The following is an 18,758-nucleotide window of genomic DNA, read 5'->3' as shown; positions in this document are numbered from 1 at the left end:
GTTGAGATTAGAGTTTTGGAGAAATATTCGAAAATCTAAACGAATAATGAGATAAAAAGAAACTATTTATTTAATTTATTCCTTAACGTTGAAAACAGACGAACTCGTGAGTGGACTTGAAGATCTTATGTCTGCCACCATATCTCTTTCCACGGTAGACTTTCTAACTCAAACCCTTTTAAATGACAAAAATACCCTTAACCAAACTCAATAACACCACCGATGTGTAGGAAACAAGATTCGTAACCAGGGAACAAATCTATAAGGTTAAAACAGTAAATCCAATATGTACCCTTTATATCTAGTCCGTGTGTGGCAGCTTTTTACAGATGTTCAGACAAACTTTCATTTTCCTCTTGTACCTATTTTTTCTACTCTGCAGTCTACACTGAATTTCTCAAAAGCAGAACTACAAAAATTCTCTTAACTATTCAATGTTTCTTAAGCACCACAATCTCTTCTTCAGCTAACGCAAAGTTGTAAATTCATCAAAAATGGTGCCACAGATAGTTCTCATTTTACTTATTTCAATGGCATTTGGGGTCACTTCTGTTCCAAATGCTAGTTCAGAAATAGCAAAATCAAGAAAGCATAATGTAAACATGACCCATGTAGCTGAATCCATTGAAGAGTTTTTTCCAACTGGAAGAAAGTTGGGATCTTTGGAAGGGAGCAGAAAGTTGGAATCTTTTAACAAATCTCGAGTTGTACTAAGTGGAAACATCACTATCTTGAGCGAAAACAATACATTTGAACTTGGTTTTTTCAAAACCAATGATGAAAACAGATGGTATTTGGGTATTTGGTTTGCTTCAGTTCCTAGTCCCACTTATGTTTGGGTTGCGAACCGTGAAAGACCAATCAAAAATCCATCTTTAGCAACTTTGGAGATTACTAAGGATGGAAAATTAGTTCTTAAGCAAGATTCAAGAACCATTATTTGGGAAACAAGTAACTTGGATAAAGCTAGTGATATAAAGCTTTTGGACCAAGGAAATTTGGTGCTTGTTTCTACTGAAGGTAACTTGATATGGCAAAGTTTTGATTTTCCTACAGATACTTGGCTTCCTGGTATGAACTTGACTGCTACAAAATGGCTTACATCTTGGAAAAGTTCCACTGATCCATCACAAGGAAGGTACTCCCTAAGGCTTCAACCCTCAAGTTATGGAGAGATAGTTCTTGTTTATAATGGTACTTATCCGTATTGGTCAACTGGGAACTGGACTGAAAATGCATTTGTTGGGGTACCAGAAATGACTGTACCTTACATTTACAAGTTCAATTTTGTAGCACCCTTTACTCCTATGGCTTCATTTGGGTACTCTGAGGTGCCGATAGAGAATGGAGTGCCACCTCCTTTAACTAGGTTCATTGTAGATTTTACTGGACAGATTAAACAGTTCACTTGGTTCCAACAAGCACAAAGTTGGAACATGTTTTGGTCACAGCCAGAGAATCTGTGTAAGACTTATGGTTTGTGTGGGAATTTGGGGTTTTGTAATAGTAAGACATTGAATCCGTGTAAGTGTTTGCCAGGTTTCAACCCTTTGGATAGTGATTCATGGGATGCAGGGGATTTTTCAGGCGGCTGTCGTCGCGAAAGCAATGAGATGTGTAGTAAGAAAGATGGATTTGAGGAGGTTGGAATAGTTAGTTATGACGGAGCTAGGGTAGTTTCAATTACTGAAACTAGAAGTGAATGTGAGAAAGAATGTTTGGGTAGTTGTTCTTGTATTGGTTTGTATCACAATGAGAGGACTAAGTTATGCAAGAATTTATATGGGTCATTGCTCAATCTTAGAAACCTTACTTCTGATGGCACTATTGAGGATAAGCTATATGTAAGAGTTCAGGGAGGAGGGAATACTCAAAAGAAGCAGATTCAAGGCAGATTACTTTTGATCGAAATGATATGTGGATTTGTGGTAATTCTGTCAGTAGGAATTGGGACTTTCTTGGTATTGAAGAGGAGAAGAATAAGGAAGAAGAATAAAGAAGAGGAAGATGTATTTCCTATAATGAATTTGAAGGTGTTTTCATACAAAGAGCTGAATGCTGCAACAAAGGGATTTTCGGAGAAACTTGGACATGGTGGTTTTGGAACTGTATTCTTAGGGGAACTATCGGATTCTTCACTCGTGGCTGTGAAGCGACTTGAAAGACCTGGTGGTGGTGAAAAGGAATTTCGAGCTGAGGTATGCACAATAGGAAACATTCAGCATGTTAATTTAGTGAGATTGAGGGGATTTTGCTCTGAGAATTCTCATAGGCTTCTGGTTTATGAATACATGCCAAAGGGTTCTCTTAGCGCATATTTAAGGCGAGATGGTCAGAACCTAAGTTGGGATGTTAGATTTCGAGTTGCTGTAGGGACAGCAAAAGGTATTGCTTATTTACACGAAGAGTGTCGTAGTTGTATAATACACTGTGACATTAAACCAGAGAATATTCTGCTAGATGAAGATTTCTCAGCAAAGGTTTCGGATTTTGGGCTTGCAAAGCTCCTCGGTAGGGACTTTAGTAGAGTGTTGGCTACCATGAGGGGTACTTGGGGATACGTTGCACCCGAGTGGATCTCTGGTTTGGCGATCACAACAAAAGCCGATGTATATAGCTATGGCATGACATTATTGGAACTGATAGGTGGTCGACGCAATGTAGAAGCACCACCTTCAGCTAAAGGGGAAGAAGGTGGAACAGAGGAGAAGTGGTTTTTCCCGCCTTGGGCAGCACGCCAGATAGTCGAAGGAAACACTGCAGCTGTCATCGACGAAAGGCTATGTGGAATGTACGATGTGACTGAGGCAGAACGTGTGGGATTGGTAGCGGTTTGGTGCATTCAGGATGATGAATCAATGAGGCCTTCCATGGGAATGGTGGTGAAAATGTTGGAAGGAGTAGTTGAAGTGGCAATGCCTTCACCTCCAAAGCTGCTCCAAGCATTAGTATCGGGCGAATCATTTCATGGGGTAGGAGTTGATTCTGATAACGGGACATCACGAGGGACATCGCGAGGTGGTGGTTTCAGCTCAGGTTATAATCCCCAACCCTCAATAGTATCCGGGGAATCTCAAGCTTCAGTTTAGGTCTGTTTCTCAACTAGTCATTGTCTAATTGTTGGAGGAGGTAAAAGTTGCAAAGAGCTTCTCCTATGGAAGAAGATTTTTGCCAAGCTTCACTGAATGTAGAGTTTCTTTCCCTGTTTTCCCCAAAATCCCATACTGAGAATTAGTAGCAAAATGCTCATCATGGGATTTTGTAAAATGTATTCATGAATGTAGAGAATCTTTTTGCATGGAATCTTAGCTTAAGTTTACACCATTTTCTGTAAAGTGCAAAGTACAAAAGCAAAGCAAAACGGACATACCACTTTGCAGAAATGTAATGTTTGGATCAGAGAATTTTAGGAGGGTGAAAACTCCAATTGTGAAAATGCCTTGAACAAATTAAGGATTAATGGTAGATGGGGTATTTGAGTAGTAAATGCAAGTTCATTTCATTTTTGGAGAATCCGTTCTCTGTTCATGCAGTTCAAGCTACTATCCTCCCAAAAAATACATACTCGCATCTACTGTTTACTCCAAACAAAACAATTTAACTGTAAGACATGAATGAGATTAGTCGAATGGTTTCAATTGGAGATGGAATTGTAAGTATATTATATATATATGTATCGGACGAGATTCAAGTTGAAAAATTGGTTGTACCTGTCTTTGTTTGTGGTTACTCTTGTACTCCATATACCCCGCCACAATCAAGCTTGGAAAAGAAGACCAAGGGATCGGTTGATTCACATACTAATTGTGCGGGGATTATAATGTAGGAACTGTTTTAAGAGGTCAATAATGATGAGGCTATGGTTATGGGGTAAATAATAATGTAGAGATTGTTAAGAGGGTACTGCTTATTTTAGGAGTTTTATTTTTAATCTTAATTACTCTTATCTACATATTTATAACTAGTGTATTTGGCGCGGTTGTAAAAAGAATTAAAAAAATAGTTAAATGGGAATTTCATAAATTTTTCTAATAGAAAATCAACTTTTTTTCAAAATAAAAAAATTGAACGAAAAACTACAAATTTGAGCATTCAAGACCATCTTATCAGTAATTGTATGATGTATTTGAGCAATGTGAGGATTGCGTTTTGCGACACTGCTGCTTGCTTGGATGATTTACCCTTCTTAAGAAATGTTGTTAACGGGATAATATTTCAATTAAACCTTACTATAGATGAGAACTCCTTCAAATAACAAAAAGAAAATGATCAATATTTTCATCTAAAATATTAAGTTCTAGTTGTCATTGGTACCCTATTTTAGAGTGCCAGCTTGAGAGAGATGATGTAAAAATGCATGATTGTGACTTCTTTAGTCATACAAATAAATTGTTTAAGAGTAGATTAGATAAATAATCAAAACTTTTAAATATATGCCGAATATATATAAGGCTCCAAACATAGAATGATGATGATGATAATAATTTTAAAATTTTATACTATGATTTTTTTTAAAATATTATAGAAGTTACTACTAACAACATAAGGGTGGACATTTTTCTGTAGCCATTATTTTTTTATATGCTTAGCCCATGTAAAATGTATTTATTTTATTATATTGTCTGACTTGGTTGTGACGATCTCACATGTCAAGTACTTACTAAGCATGATATATACATCTTCTTTTGTATTAATGTGTGATTGGAATGATCGATAATGTTTGGAAAATGTTGCATTAAAAATATGTAATATTTTTAATAATAGAATGAGAAATGACCAAACAATAAGGTAGAGAATTTATAAAGCTAATTTAAAATAATAATAAGCATAAAATTATGAAAATTAGAAGGTAGAGAAAGTTTTCTATTTGTTTTCCACTAATTCTAATATCCATTAAAATTTTCTACGTGAAAACTCATGTATAGAGTTCATCAATTAATCCAGTCGTAAGTTTCTTAGGTGCCATTATTCTCTTGCAATTAGTTGATCATCTCAACAATTGGTATGAAAACACCATTATTGTCATCATAGAAATTGATCAAAAAGGGAAATATAAGGGCAGAAGCTACAACAAAAGACTAACTTTGAGAAGTAGCTAGCAGTATTTGCTTAGTGTAACGACCCGACCGGTCGTTTTGAGCTCTAGCGCATCGTTCGGCAGTTTGAGGCCATAAGCAGCTTCACTTCAAGTATTATGACTTGTACGCCTGGTAGGAATTGAATTTCGGGAAATTCGGAGTTGAATTGGAAAGAAAATTCTCATTTCGAAAGCTTTAAGTTGGAAGAATTGACTAAGATTGGATTTTAGAGTAAACGGTCTCGGGATCAGGATTTGAAGGTTCCAGTAGGTTCGCATGATGATTTTGAATTTGGGCGTATGTCCAGGTCGAATTTTGGATGACCCGGGAGCGTTTCGGCACCTATTGTGGAAGTTAGCACTTTGGAAGAATTTCATGAATTTGGGGTGGAGGTGAATTTATGTTATCAATGTCCGTTTGGGATTCCAAGTCTGGGAATGGCTCCGTATGATAATTCTGGTGTTGGGAGCGCGTCCGGAAGTGGATTCGGAGGTCCATAGGTCATTTTGGAGTCATTTTGCTAAAGTTAGAAATTTGAAGGTTTTTGAGAAGTTTGACCGGAAGTGAAATTTTTGATATCGGGGTCGGAATCCGATTCCGGAAATTGGAGTAGGTCCGTAATGTCAAACGTGACTTGTGTACAAATTTTGAGGGCAATCGGGCGTGATTTGGTAGGTTTTGGCATCTAATGAGGAAGTTTGAAATTCTAAAGTTCATTAAACTTGGAATGGGGTGCGATTCATGAATTCGACGTTGTTTGATGTGTTTTGAAGGCTCGACTAAGTTCGTAATGTATTTTGGGACGTGCTAGTATAATTGGTTAAGGTACTGAGGGCCCAGAGTGAATTCCAGGTAGTTAACGTATCGAATTTGAAATTTGAAGAAGGGCTGAAGCAGCTGAGCATCTGGTGTAACCGCACCTGCGTGAAAAGGGCCGCAGGTGCGGGAAAATGGCTCGCAGAAGTGGAAGGGGCAAGCTGCTGAGAACCGCATGAGCAGAAAGATTTGTGCACCTGCGAAGGCGCAGGTATGAAAAGAGTAGCGCAGGTGCGAGAATGTTGGGCCGAGCTGGAGCCGCACCTGCGATGGGATTTCCGCAGGTGCGGGACCGCAAATGCGACCAAGGCACCGCAGGTGCGAACGTCGGGGTTGGACAGTGTGTTATTTAAAAACGAGGGCTTGGCTCATTTTCACCCTATTTTCTCCATGAGAGCCGGTCTTGGAGCGAGGTTGGAGCTCATTCTTCGTCAACAATGCCAAGGTAAGTGATTTCCACTTATTATAAGTTAAATACATGATTTGTATAAGGATTTAAACATGAAAATTAGTATAAATTGTGGGAGTTTTGGTAGAAGACCTAGAATTTGATATTTTTGGATTTTGACCACGAAATTGGGCATGGAATTGAGAATAAACTATATATTTTAGTTCGTGAGGTTATGGGTAAAGTTTATCTTCGAAAACTTTTGGAATCCGGGCACGTGGGCCCGAGGGTGATTTTTATCGACTTTTCGATCAGAGTTAGAAATTATTATAAATTGGATTATATTGAGTATTTTAGTATATATTAACGGGTTTGCATAACCATTGGCTAGTTTTGGAACGTTGTGCATCGATTCAAGTTGTTTGAAGGACTCGGAAGCCGGTTATGGAACTTCGGAGCGATGCAAGTCTCCTTTCTAATCTTGTAAGAGGGAATTAACCCCATACGTGAACTAAATTATTATGTGCTTCTATTTGTGAGGGCTACGTACGCACGAGGTTATGTGAGTCCGTACGTCGCTACTAACTATGCCTATGTCCGGGTAGTTTTAGGCTTACATCATGCCTTATTGTTATTGTTGTTGAATTTATGTTTATTGTTTGCCTTGAAAGGAAGCGAGATTGAGTTAGCTTATTAAATATTTCGAAGGGAGTTGAAATTGAGGAAACATTGGGAACTTAAAGGTTTTCATTTGTACTTCATATTTGTTTTGAAAGAATTGAGGAACACCATAATAACTTAAGAAATCTATGTGTAACCGCGTCACATATGTGTTTCACGAGCGAGGTAATTTCCTTAAAAAGCTACAAGCTGAATTTTCCTTGTTTTGAAAAGAACCAAGAATGAGATATGATTTTAATGTTAAATTTATATTTGACCACGTCACAAGTATGATCCGCGAGTGGGGTGATTCCTTAAATTTATGTTTGACCGTGTCGCAAGTTTGGGGCGTGAGCGGGGTATTTCCTTCTACCACTCTTATGGGATCGGGCCGTTCGCCTCGGCAGGATTTATGTACCACACTCTCATGGGAGCGGGCCGTTCGCCTCGGCAGGTTAATAGATGCATCTATGGTTCGCGCCGTTCGACCCTCGGCAGTGCACAATTTACTTTTATGTTGGATCGGGCCGTACGCCTCGACATTTCCTATATATATATATTCTTATGGAATCGTGCGTAACGTTTGGCAAGAAGCCAGTGTATCTGAGGGTTTTTCCCTGATTTGGATTATGACAACCTCTTTGATGAAATCCACTACATCTATACATATGCTCCGGTTACGGAAGGGACTTGCTAGTTGAGAGCTTGAGTAAATTGTAAAGAGAAAAATTATACTACGTATTTTATACTTGTCTGTCTCATATTCATTCACTTCTTTACTGTACCTGATATTATTGGACCACTAGTAAGTGTCGAAGTAGACCCCTCGTCACTACTACTTCGGGGTTAGGCCGGATACTTACTTGGTATGCGTTGATTTACGTACTCATACTACACTTGTTGTACATTTTTGTGCAGGTACACATATGTTTAGCGGCCTTGTGGGTGCTGAGGCGAGATTATGGAGGGGACTTAGGTGAGCTGCATTTTGTACGATGTACCGCAGCCAGCAGAGTCTCCTTCAGAGTATTGTATTTTCTTTCCTGTCCAAGTTGTATTACGGACAGTTATTGTATTTTATTTTAAATTTCTAGAAAAGGCTCATGCACTTGTGACACCGGGTTCTGGGATGATTATGGGATGTTCACTATTGGAATTAGAAAACATTGTTATTTATTCTGTAAATTCATCTTTTACTAAATAAATTGAAATAAATTTACAATTTCAAAAATATTAAAATGAGGATTTAATTAAGTATTTATTGTTGGCTTGCCTGACAGTGGAGTCCGGCGCTATCACGACCTTTATGGATTTTGGGTCGTGACAACATGGTATCAGAGCACTAGGTTCACTTAGGTCTCACGAGTCATGAGCGAGTCTAGTAGAGTCTTGCGGATCGGTATGGAGACATCTGTACTTATCTTCGAGAGGCTACATGGCTGTTAGGAGCACTTCCCTTCTTGATTACTCATCGTGCAATTTGATTCCTTTGAGGCTTAGGCCTTCATTTCCTTCCCATTCAATCTTATGTGACGTGAAGCGCTTGCTATTGATCGAGAATCGAGGAATTGTAATGGTACTACAGATGTGGTGCGGGATGTTTCTCCTTGCATAGTTGTTTGGGCTATTATCGTCGCCTTGTTGAATAATATTCACTTCTGAGAGCTTTGAGGCTATGCACAGGTTGTTATGATGCTCATGAGTTGTTATCGCACAGTATTGATGTGATGGTAGGATGTTTGCCTATGTCTCGGGGCAATGAATGATTTGTAAGGAGGTTTACTCAGTGCATGATTCAGAGATTTGGTATTTCACTTCGGACAAAGGAAAGGCAATCGAACTAAGAATGTTCAGAGTTTGGTTGATGGAGTAGCGGGACTCGATATTTTCAAGCATGGTGGAATCTTCGCCTGTGATGTGGCATCATCGTCCTTGATTGGTTATAATGTGTTAAGTTCGCCGGTGTTATGGTTTCCTTCAATTCGTCTTGGGGCAGAGTATTATAAATGGTGCCGAGAAAGCGACTGTCAGAGGTCGCAGTGTACAGAGGTTCAGGATCGAATCAACATTCCTGGTATTGATGGCTCGATAAAGATGATTTCTGGAAAGGTTTAAAGTTGGTAGCGATCTAACGGTTCAAGTGCTACAGAGGTAGATTTTGATTTTAGGCAACAACTGGGCAACAAAGGATAAGGAAGGACATGTGCAAGGTGCCTTGCGGTGAATAAACTTATAGAAGGTCAAGTGTGAGAAACAGGAGTCGGGTAGTTACTTAAAGGAGTGAGTTTGACCAAAGTGGGAGAGTGGCGGAGTAGTATGTTGGTTCTGTGATAGGATAACTACACGTCTTGAGGAAAGTTTAGAGTGATTTGTGAATTTATGGTGGACGGTGATTTGGTATACGGACTTAATTTGAAATATTGGCTATTATATGGCGGGAGATTGGATATAACAGAAAGGAGTTGCTTGATATGAAGAAGGTTACAACATGACTTTGAATGGGAATGTACTGTCGCACCTTTTAGTTGATGTCCATGAGGAGTGAACGGACTTGTACAGCTGGTGAATGAGCACAGGTTCAGGATGGGTTACTGATTATGTAGTAAGTGTACCCAGTGCAGCGATGTTGGAAGATGTGGGAATGTAATTTCCACAGATGGATTATCTTCTGTGAGCAGGTTAGCGGTCGTGTGGTGTTGACGAAGCTTCTATGAAGAGTTCTACTTGCTACCTGGTAAGAGATTGAATATGTAAATATGGCTAGTGGTCCGGAGTGTTCATTAAAGATTAATGGAAGGATTTCGAGGAATTTGGCGGGGTGATTGTTCTAGATCATGTCGATGAAGGAAGAATCTTGGTGGGTTCCAGGTTTATGCAATAGTAGCCTCAAGCTAAGTGGGAGAGTCCCACCTCCTACAGTTAGATTGCATGGTCGTCTATTTGTAAGATTTCTGGTTATCGGCATATTGATGGGTTATTACGACTAAGGAAATGGAACATCAGTGGTAAGTGGAGCAAGCGATTTGAGGAATGTGTGCTATAGTTGGCCTTATCGGTTCATGCTCAGGCTTTGGGAAGACTCAGGATTTATGCTTCGTGTAGAGGCGAGTTACAAGGAAGATGTTTCGGCCAGGTGCTTCTTTGAGAGGGTGCTCATGTACTAGCAGAGCCTTAGAGTTGATTATATTCGGGACCAAGTCAGAGTGGGTGACTCTCAATAACGGTCCTAGTGGATTCAAAAGTTAAGGTGTGGTGCCTAAGGATTTTGAGTCCGTAGTATGGTTGAATATTGAGCTTTTGCAGCGGATTATGATAAATGAGCTTGGAGTGTTCTATGTTATCTTCGGTTTTCGGTATAGCATTGGAGGAATGGGAGAAAATAACTTCAGACTCATAGAGAAAGTATCAGAATGAGTGTACCAGTTAGCAACGGTTGAATTGGCATGATGGTGGTGGAGATCAGTTCCTTCAGCATGTTAAGTTATACATGTGAATTATGGCGGTGTGTGCGAGGCTTGACGGTGCCGTAATTGATCATATTTGGAAGCATTCGAATATTATGACAGGTTATGTGTAGACGGATCCCGGAAGGATTATGGTGGTTTAAACCACTACTCGAGGTTTGTATTTTCTGTGGTTATGGGAATTTGGCTGCGTGTTGCAATGGTTCTCTTGAAATGAGCTAAGTAAAATGTTTCTATATGATGAAGTGTTTACCCTATTAGTGGTTCCGGAGTTATGATGAAATTTTTGTGCTCTTGCGCATTGGCATGATTAAGTGCAGTGAGTAGCATGGGATTTGGGAATTGAGGATCAAGGTTGCGGTTCGGTGTTGACAACAATGTCACGAGCTCGGATGAGCGAGAAAGGACTCAGATGGTTAGAGTCAGCTGGCATTATTTTTGGCGTCACCTGGGATCGGTGTCTGGTATGAAGAGGCTTTGCATACTGAATGCGGATTCTTGAATTTCTTTACAGCGTTGGTGTGGCCGGTAGTATAAATGTGCAGACTCGTTGTTTGGTACGGAAGGTCGGGGGAGCGTGTCCCACGGAAAGATTGTATAAGTGTGACAAGTAGTCACGTAAATGATTAAATATGGAAACCAAGTATGGAGGTTGTGGTACTATCGTTGATGTGAGAATTTATGCCTGAAGGGCGCTCGGTTCATTTGGTTGTGAACTGAGAATGTTTGTTCTGGATTTGGCGGCTATTCTTGTATATCATGGGAAAAAAGATTTACCTTGGATCCTTGAAAGGTTATTAGCCCAGTGCGGCACGGTCAGAATCGGCTTGAGGTCTGTGGATGGATCTAGATATGAATGTGGGCTCTATATCGGGCCAGATGTGTTCATTTCAGCTTAGCGCTCCTTGTGGAGGAGTATTCGGATGTTGGATGTTATTTCGTCGTCGGCTACTTCATGTAATACTATATTGTGCTGTGTGAGTTGTGAAACGGCTTGTTAATTTCATATGTGTTGAGGTTCCACGTAGCGATGATGTTATGTGAGCAGGATAGCTCTCGATATTCAGATCATATATTGCACCTTAGTTGTGCTTGACTTTTGTAGCTTATTGGCACATTGTGACATCACATGAGACTTTTGGTAGCGTCTGAGGTGACTTATTGCCTGAATAGCTTATACTGGGAGAGACCGGATTATTGGACCTGGGGTTAGTGTGATCAGATCGGTATGAGGCATAGTTAAAGAGTAAGTATCGGTATTCAGTCCAGAATAAGGTAATGGTTCTTGTCAAGGGGAGAAACTCAATGAATGGTTGACTCGGTAGTTGGTTGTAAATTTCTACGCATCTTTTCCGCTGCGACAGCATTACAAGAGTTGGAACCAGACTTATATATGTCATGAGGTGCATGGTGAGCATCAGGTTCGTAGAATTTCGGCTATTGTATCAGAGGATGTTATTATGGTCATGTGAATTATGCGGTGCATGGTGTGAATTCAGCAAAGGTATGCAGTCATGTTTTGGTACATTGCGTGGTGATTGATACGGTGATCGTACGTTGGAAACAGGCCTGGCAGAAGGTTTCAGATGTTGGAATTTGGCTCTAAGGCTAATTTGACTAAGCAAAAAGGGGAATCTTCAGATTTACTCGAGCTAGTATGTGCTCAAATGAGTTGTGGTAGCACGGGTAGGTGCACGAGGTGTTAAGCAGTGATTTTAGACAACTTCAGAGCAGTTCTTAGCACGTTCGAGGACGAACGTATGTTTAAGTGGGAGTGAATGTAACGACCCGACCGGTCGTTTTGAGCTTTAGCACATCGTTTGGCGGTTTGAGGCCATGAGCAGCTTCATTTCAGGTATTATGACTTGTACGCGTGGTAGGGATTGAATTTCGGGAAGTTCGGAGTTGAATTGGAAGGAAATTTCTCATTTCGAAAGCTTTAAGTTGGAAGAATTGATTAAGATTGGATTTTAGAGTAAACGGCCTCGGAATCGGGATTTGAAGGTTCCGGTAGGTTCGCATGATGATTTTGTACTTGGGCGTATGTCCGGGTCGAATTTTGGATGATCCGGGAGAGTTTTGGCACATATTGTGGAAGTTAGCACTTTGGAAGAATTTCATGAATTTGGGGTGGAGGTAAATTTTATGTTATCGATGTCCGTTTGGGATTCCGAATCTGGGAATGGCTCCGTATGGTGATTCTGGTGTTGGGAGCGCGTCCGAAAGTGATTCGGAGGCCCATAGGTCATTTTGGAGTCATTCGGCTAAAGTTAGAATTTTGAAGGTTTTTGAGAAGTTTGACCGGAAGTAAACTTTTTGATATCGAGGTCGGAATCCGATTCCGGAAGTTAGAGTAGGTCTGTAATGTCAAACGTGACTTGTGTGCAAAATTTGAGGGCAATCGGGCGTGATTTGAAAGGTTTCAGCATCGAATGAGGAAGTTTGAAATTCTAAAGCTCATTAAGCTTGGAATGGGGGTGCGATTCATGAATTCGACGTTGTTTGATGTGATTTGAAGGCTCGACTAAGTTCGTAATGTATTTTGGAATGTGTTGGTATAATTGGTTAAGGTCCCAAGGGCCCCGGGTGGATTCCGGGTGGTTAACGGATTGAATTTGGAATTTAAAGAAGGGCTAAAGTAGCTGAGCATCTGGTGTAACCGCACCTGCGTGAAGAGGGCCGCAGGCGCGGGAAATTGGCTCGCTGAAGCGGAAGGGGCAGGCTTCTGAGAACCACAGGAGCGGAAAGATTTGTGCACCAGCGAAGGCGTAGGTGCGAAGAGATTAGCGCAGGTGTGAGAATGTTGGGTCGAGCTAGAGCTGCACCTGCGATGGGATTTCTGCAGGTGCGGGACCACAGATGCGGCCAAGGCACCGCAGGTGCGAATGTTGGGGCTAGGCAGTGTGTTCTTTAAAAATGAGGGCTTGGCTCATTTTCACCCCATTTGCTCCATGAGAGCCGGTCTTGGAGCGAGTTTGGAGCTCATTCTTCGTCATCAATGCCAAGGTAAGTGATTCTCACTTATTATAAGTTAAATACATGGTTTTATAAGGATTTAAACATGAAAATTAGTATAAATTGTGGGGTTTTTGGTAGAAGACCTAGAATTTGATATTTTTGGATTTTGACCACACAATTGGGCATGGAATTGAGAATAAACTATATATTTGAGTTCGTGAGGTTATGGGTAAAGTTTATCTTCGAAATTATTTGGAATCCGAGTACGTGGGCCCAAGGGTGATTTTTATCGACTTTTCAATCGGGGTTAGAAATTATTATAAATTAGATTATATTAAGTATTTGAGTATATATTAACGGGTTTGCATAGTCATTGGCTAGTTTTGGAATGTTGTGCATCGATTCAAGTTGTTTGAAGGGCTCGTAAGCCGGTTAAGGAACTTTGTAGCGAGGGAAGTCTCATTTCTAACCTTGTAAGAGGGAATTAACCCCATAGGTAAACGAAATTATTATGTGCTTTTATTTGTGGAGGCTATGTACGTACGAGGTGACGAGAGTCCATACGTAGCTATTAACTATGCCTATGTCTGGGTAGTTTTAGGCTTACATCATGCCTTGTTGCTATTGTTGTTGAATTTATGTTTAATGTTTGCCTTGAAAGGAAGCAAGATTGAGTTAGCTTATTAAATGTTTCGAAGGGAGTTGAAATTGAGGAAAAGTTAGGAACTTAAAGGTTTTCATTTGAACTTCGTATTTCTTTTGAAAGAATTGAGGAACACCATAATAACTTAAGAAATCTATGTGTAACCGCGTCGCATGTGTGTTTTGCGAGCGAGGTAATTTCCTTAAAAAGCTACAAGCTGAAGTTCCCTTATTTTGAAACGAACCAAGAACGAGATATGATTTTAATGTTAAATTTATATTGACCGCGTTGCAAGTATGATCCGCGAGCGGGGTGATTTCTTAAATTTATGTTTGACCACGTCGCACATATGATTCGCGAGCGGGGTATTTCCTACTACTCTTATGGGATCGGGCCGTTCGCCTCGGCAGGAGTTATGTATCACACTCTTATGGGAGCGGGTTGTTCGCCTCGGCAGGTTAATAGATGCATCTATGGTTCGCGCCGTTCGACCCTCGGCAGTGCACAATTTACTTTTATGTTGGATCGGGCCGTACGCCTCGACATTTCCTATATATATATATTATCCTCATGGAATCGTGCATAACGTTTGGCAAGAAGCCAGTGTATCTGAGGGTTTTTCCCTGATTTGGATTATGACAAGATTTGGATTATGAAAACCTCTTTGATGAAATCCACTATATCTATACATATGCTCCGGTTACGGAGGGGACTTTCTAGTTGAGAGCTTGAGTAAATTGTAAAGAGAAAAATTGTACTACGTATTTTATACTTATTTATATCATATTCATTCACTTCTTTACTGTACCTGATATTATTGGACCACTAGTAAGTATCGAAGTCGACCCATCGTCACTACTTCTTCAGGGTTAGGCGGGATACTTACTGAGTACGCGTTGATTTACGTACTCATGCTACACTTGTTGTACATTTTTGTGCGGGTACACATATGTTTAGCGGCCTTGTGGGTGCTGAGGCGAGATTATGGAGGGGACTTAGGTGAGCTGCATTTTGTACGATGCACCGCAGCCAGCAGAGTCTCCTTCAGAGTATTGTATTTTCTTTCCTGTCCAAGTTGTATTCCGGACAGTTATTGTATTTTATTTTAAATTTTTAGAAAAGGCTCATGCACTTGTGACACCGAGTTCTGGGATGTTCACTATTGGAATTGGAAAACATTGTTATTTATTCTGTAAATTCATCTTTTACTAAATAAATTGAAGTAAATTTACGATTTCAAAAATATTAAAATTAGGATTTAATTAAGTATTTATTGTTGGCTTGCCTGACAGCGGAGTCCGGCGCCATCATGGCCTTTATGAATTTTGGGTAGTGACACTTAGAGCTATGATTTGTTTGCCTACTAACAATTAACCAATGATACCAAAAAAGTTATAATTATCAAAATACTTCTAGAAAAATCAAACTTTATAGGGAAAGAATACTTCTTCAAAATGCTTGCTCCTGAACATTTGTTTCATACCTGCAAAACAAAAAAATAAAAAATAATAGGTAATCCAATTCAACGAAGTGGATGAAACACAATACTCATAACTGATGTGTTTCTATTTCTTCTTATTATTCAAAATAGGTAATAGCATTATCACAATATATATTTCTAGAAGAATAAAAAGTTATAAGGAAAACGTGTTTGAAAATAATTTATTCTATTGTCAAAAGAGGAAAGAATGCCGTTCCATCCTATAAATAATGAACCAATTATAAGAAGAAAATAAAACACAAATTCAGTACTTACATAAGAAGAATTACAGAAAATAATAATGCAGAATTTCTCCCGTAGATTGCTCAAATAAATATAAATTTTATTTGACGAATATCATATATTCTTTGCAGTAAGTTTATGAAGAGGAAATGGGTGAAAGATCAGTTATGAAGAGGAAGAGTGGTGTGTTGATTTACTACTTTAATTACCACAATTATATATAAAGATTGTTATGACCTTTTATTAACTGACATCTGTTGAAATTGCATTAGCTATGAGCATTGATTGTTGCAACTGTTGCACAATATTTAGAAGAACATGACTTCTGAGAAAATAAATAACATGATATTTCGATGCTAAACGCCCAACTGTTGTGACCCAACTTTGGCCACACGCATGAAAAGACATCAAAGACCCCCTAACTAATTAACCCATATTTTTTCCTCCAAAACACAAAATTAAATCCCAAGCCTTGAAGTATGCAAAAATTAAATGTTGGTAGCTGAAGAGTCTTTTGTATTTCCATTGTATTTATGTGTATTTTATGTGTATACAAATTATACGATTTAGTGTGTATACAAATTATTATATTTTCTTCCTTTCTTAAAAACAAATACGGTATACGATTTAGTATACTTTCTTCATACCAAACCAAGTCAAGTGAAAACTTTCTCCTTATCTAAAAATGGATTCAAACCAAGAAACTTCGGTGGTGCAAGAAAGTATGAATCCAAATGAACATAACACAAATACAACAACCATGAATATGAACCAAGAAACTAGGTTTGATCAGGTTAGGGACGAGTTGTATATATCTTTAGGGATAACATCGGACTACAGTTTGTTGAATGAATACGAATGGGTCGATGTTGATTCTCACGGCAGTTTCGACAATGTTGTGCACTTAGATGATGATGATGAAGAACCCGATGGATAATATTACGGAGAAGATGACGATGATGAGGAGCATGCTTTAGGAAATGAGTTAGAGTTATGTGATGTTGATCGGGAAATGGAGAATGAATTGACTGAAGAGGATGTGGTTGTAGGTCCAATCTCTGGAATGCGATTTAGTGATAAAGATTCTTTATTTGCATTCTACAAAGAACATGCACGATTGAAAGGATTCTACATCGTCAAAAGAAATTCTAATAAGAAGGGTGGTGACACTGCCAGGTATGTAACTTACTGTTGTGATAGGGATAGGATTCGCAAAACAAAGTTTACCACCAAAAGTAATAATTGTAAAGCTAGGCTCACTGCTATTTTGGATGATTCTGGTTGTTGGCGCGTCTCTAAGGTCGTTCACGATCACAATCATGATTTTCTCCCTTCCATATCGCGCATAATGGATGGACATAGGTCCGTTTGTGATTCTTTGAAGAGGGATCTTGTAGCTCACGATCGATCTAGCATTAGACCCTCCAAGAATATTAGACTTGCTGAAGTTCAACGTGGTAGACCGCAAAATTTGGGTTGCACTCCAAAGGATTGTAAAATTTTTATTTTAAATAGTAGGAATTTTTTAATGCAAGAAGGGGACGCATAGTCGTTGCTCAACCTTTTTCGTGAAATGCAGGTAAAGGATAGGGAGTTTTTCTATTCAATACGCGTTGATAATATTGATAGGCTGCGAAATGTAGTATAGGTGCATTCATATTGTAAGGCGGCGTATGAGCAATTCCATGATGCGATATGCTTTGATACGACGTACCTTGTGAATCGATATAATATGCCATGTACTACAGTTGTTAGCATCAATCACCATAGACAGTCCATCTTACTGGGATGTGCTCTCATGTCTCATGAAGATATCGATATTTATAAATTAGTTTTTAGAACTTGGCTTGAGGCCATGGGAAATGTTCATCCAGATGCGATCATAACTGATCAGTGTCAGAGCATTAAGCCAGCCATTGTTGAAGTGATGCCAAATACAATACATAGGTATTATATTAGGCATATATTTTCAAATTTGCCTCTTTACTTAAGTGGTGTTCGTCCTTCTAAAATTGCACGTGGAGAATTTAAATCTATGGTCCTTGATAGCATTACTGTTGAAGTTTTTTTAGAGAAAATGGACAGAATATAATGCAAGGTATCCTGTGTACCTTGATGTGTATTTTTGGGCTGGTATGCTATCTACACAAATAAGTGAGGGGATGCATGCATTCTTTGATGGATATATTATCTGTCAAAGCACTCTTAAGATGTTTGTTCACCAGTATGAGTTAGCTATAAGAGCTAAGTATGAGAAAGAGTTGGAAGCGGAATACAGGTCAAAGGGCTTTCAAATTATGTGTGAGTTAATGTTCAAGTGAGAGGAACAGGCAATTCAGTGTTATACGCGTACAGTGTGTGAATTTTTCAAGACACAGCTAAGGAAATTGTATCATTGTGAAGCAAGCAGCCCCGACGATCATCAAGTTGTCCCTGATGTTGAGAAATTCATCGTTAATGATTTTTCAGTTTTAAAAAAAATGATGGAAATCCAGTTGAGTACAATGTTGAATATATACCTATTGACGATTATTTTAGTTGCAGCTGCAAATGGTTTGAGTCTAGAGGGATACTTTGTTGCCATATACTCAAGATCTTGTCGCACAAGAAGATTGATAAAATTGATGAAAGGTATATACTGACAAGGTGGAGAAGCGATGTTATTAGGCCACACTTAAATCGGTTCTGTAATGACCCAATCGGTCATTTTGACTTTTAGAACCCCTTTCCCTAAAATAAAGCTTTTCGTATGTGTTTTAATGATGATTGACTTGCGGGGATGGTTGGTTCGAGATTTGAAAGTATTTGGGTTGAAATCGGAACACTTGGTTCCTTAAGTTGGCTTTAAAAGGCCAAGTTTGACTTTGGTCAATATTTTGAGAAAATGACCCCGGAATAGAATTTTGACGATTCCCACAGCTCCGTATAGTGATTTTAGACTTAGGAGCGTGTTCGGAATTTTATTTGGAAGTCCGTAGTTAAATTAGGCTTGAAATGGCTAAAATAAGAATTTAAGTTTGAAAGTTTG

At 39.2% G+C, this 18,758-nt stretch overlaps 1 protein-coding gene across 1 annotated transcript; it reads left to right on the top strand.

The window, feature by feature from the left end:
- The first annotated feature begins 331 nt into the window (after positions 1-331).
- Positions 332-3,487, top strand: LOC107777291 (G-type lectin S-receptor-like serine/threonine-protein kinase SD2-2). Its single transcript, XM_016597287.2, has one exon. The coding sequence runs from the start codon at positions 495-497 to the stop codon at positions 3,087-3,089; it is 2,595 nt and encodes an 864-aa protein (XP_016452773.1). The 5' UTR covers positions 332-494; the 3' UTR covers positions 3,090-3,487.
- The last annotated feature ends 15,271 nt before the right edge of the window (positions 3,488-18,758 follow it).

The sequence above is a fragment of the Nicotiana tabacum genome, chromosome 19 (genome assembly GCF_000715075.1).
Source record: "Nicotiana tabacum cultivar K326 chromosome 19, ASM71507v2, whole genome shotgun sequence".
NCBI classification, from domain to species: Eukaryota; Viridiplantae; Streptophyta; class Magnoliopsida; order Solanales; family Solanaceae; genus Nicotiana; species Nicotiana tabacum.
Note: the sequence above shows the minus strand (reverse complement) of the source record. Positions and strands in the feature narration are given on the sequence as shown.

What these genes read in the sequence shown, in the direction of transcription:
- LOC107777291 (XM_016597287.2), top strand. Translation starts at nt 495, where the DNA reads ATGGTGCCACAGATAGTTCTCATTTTACTTATTTCAATGGCATTTGGG.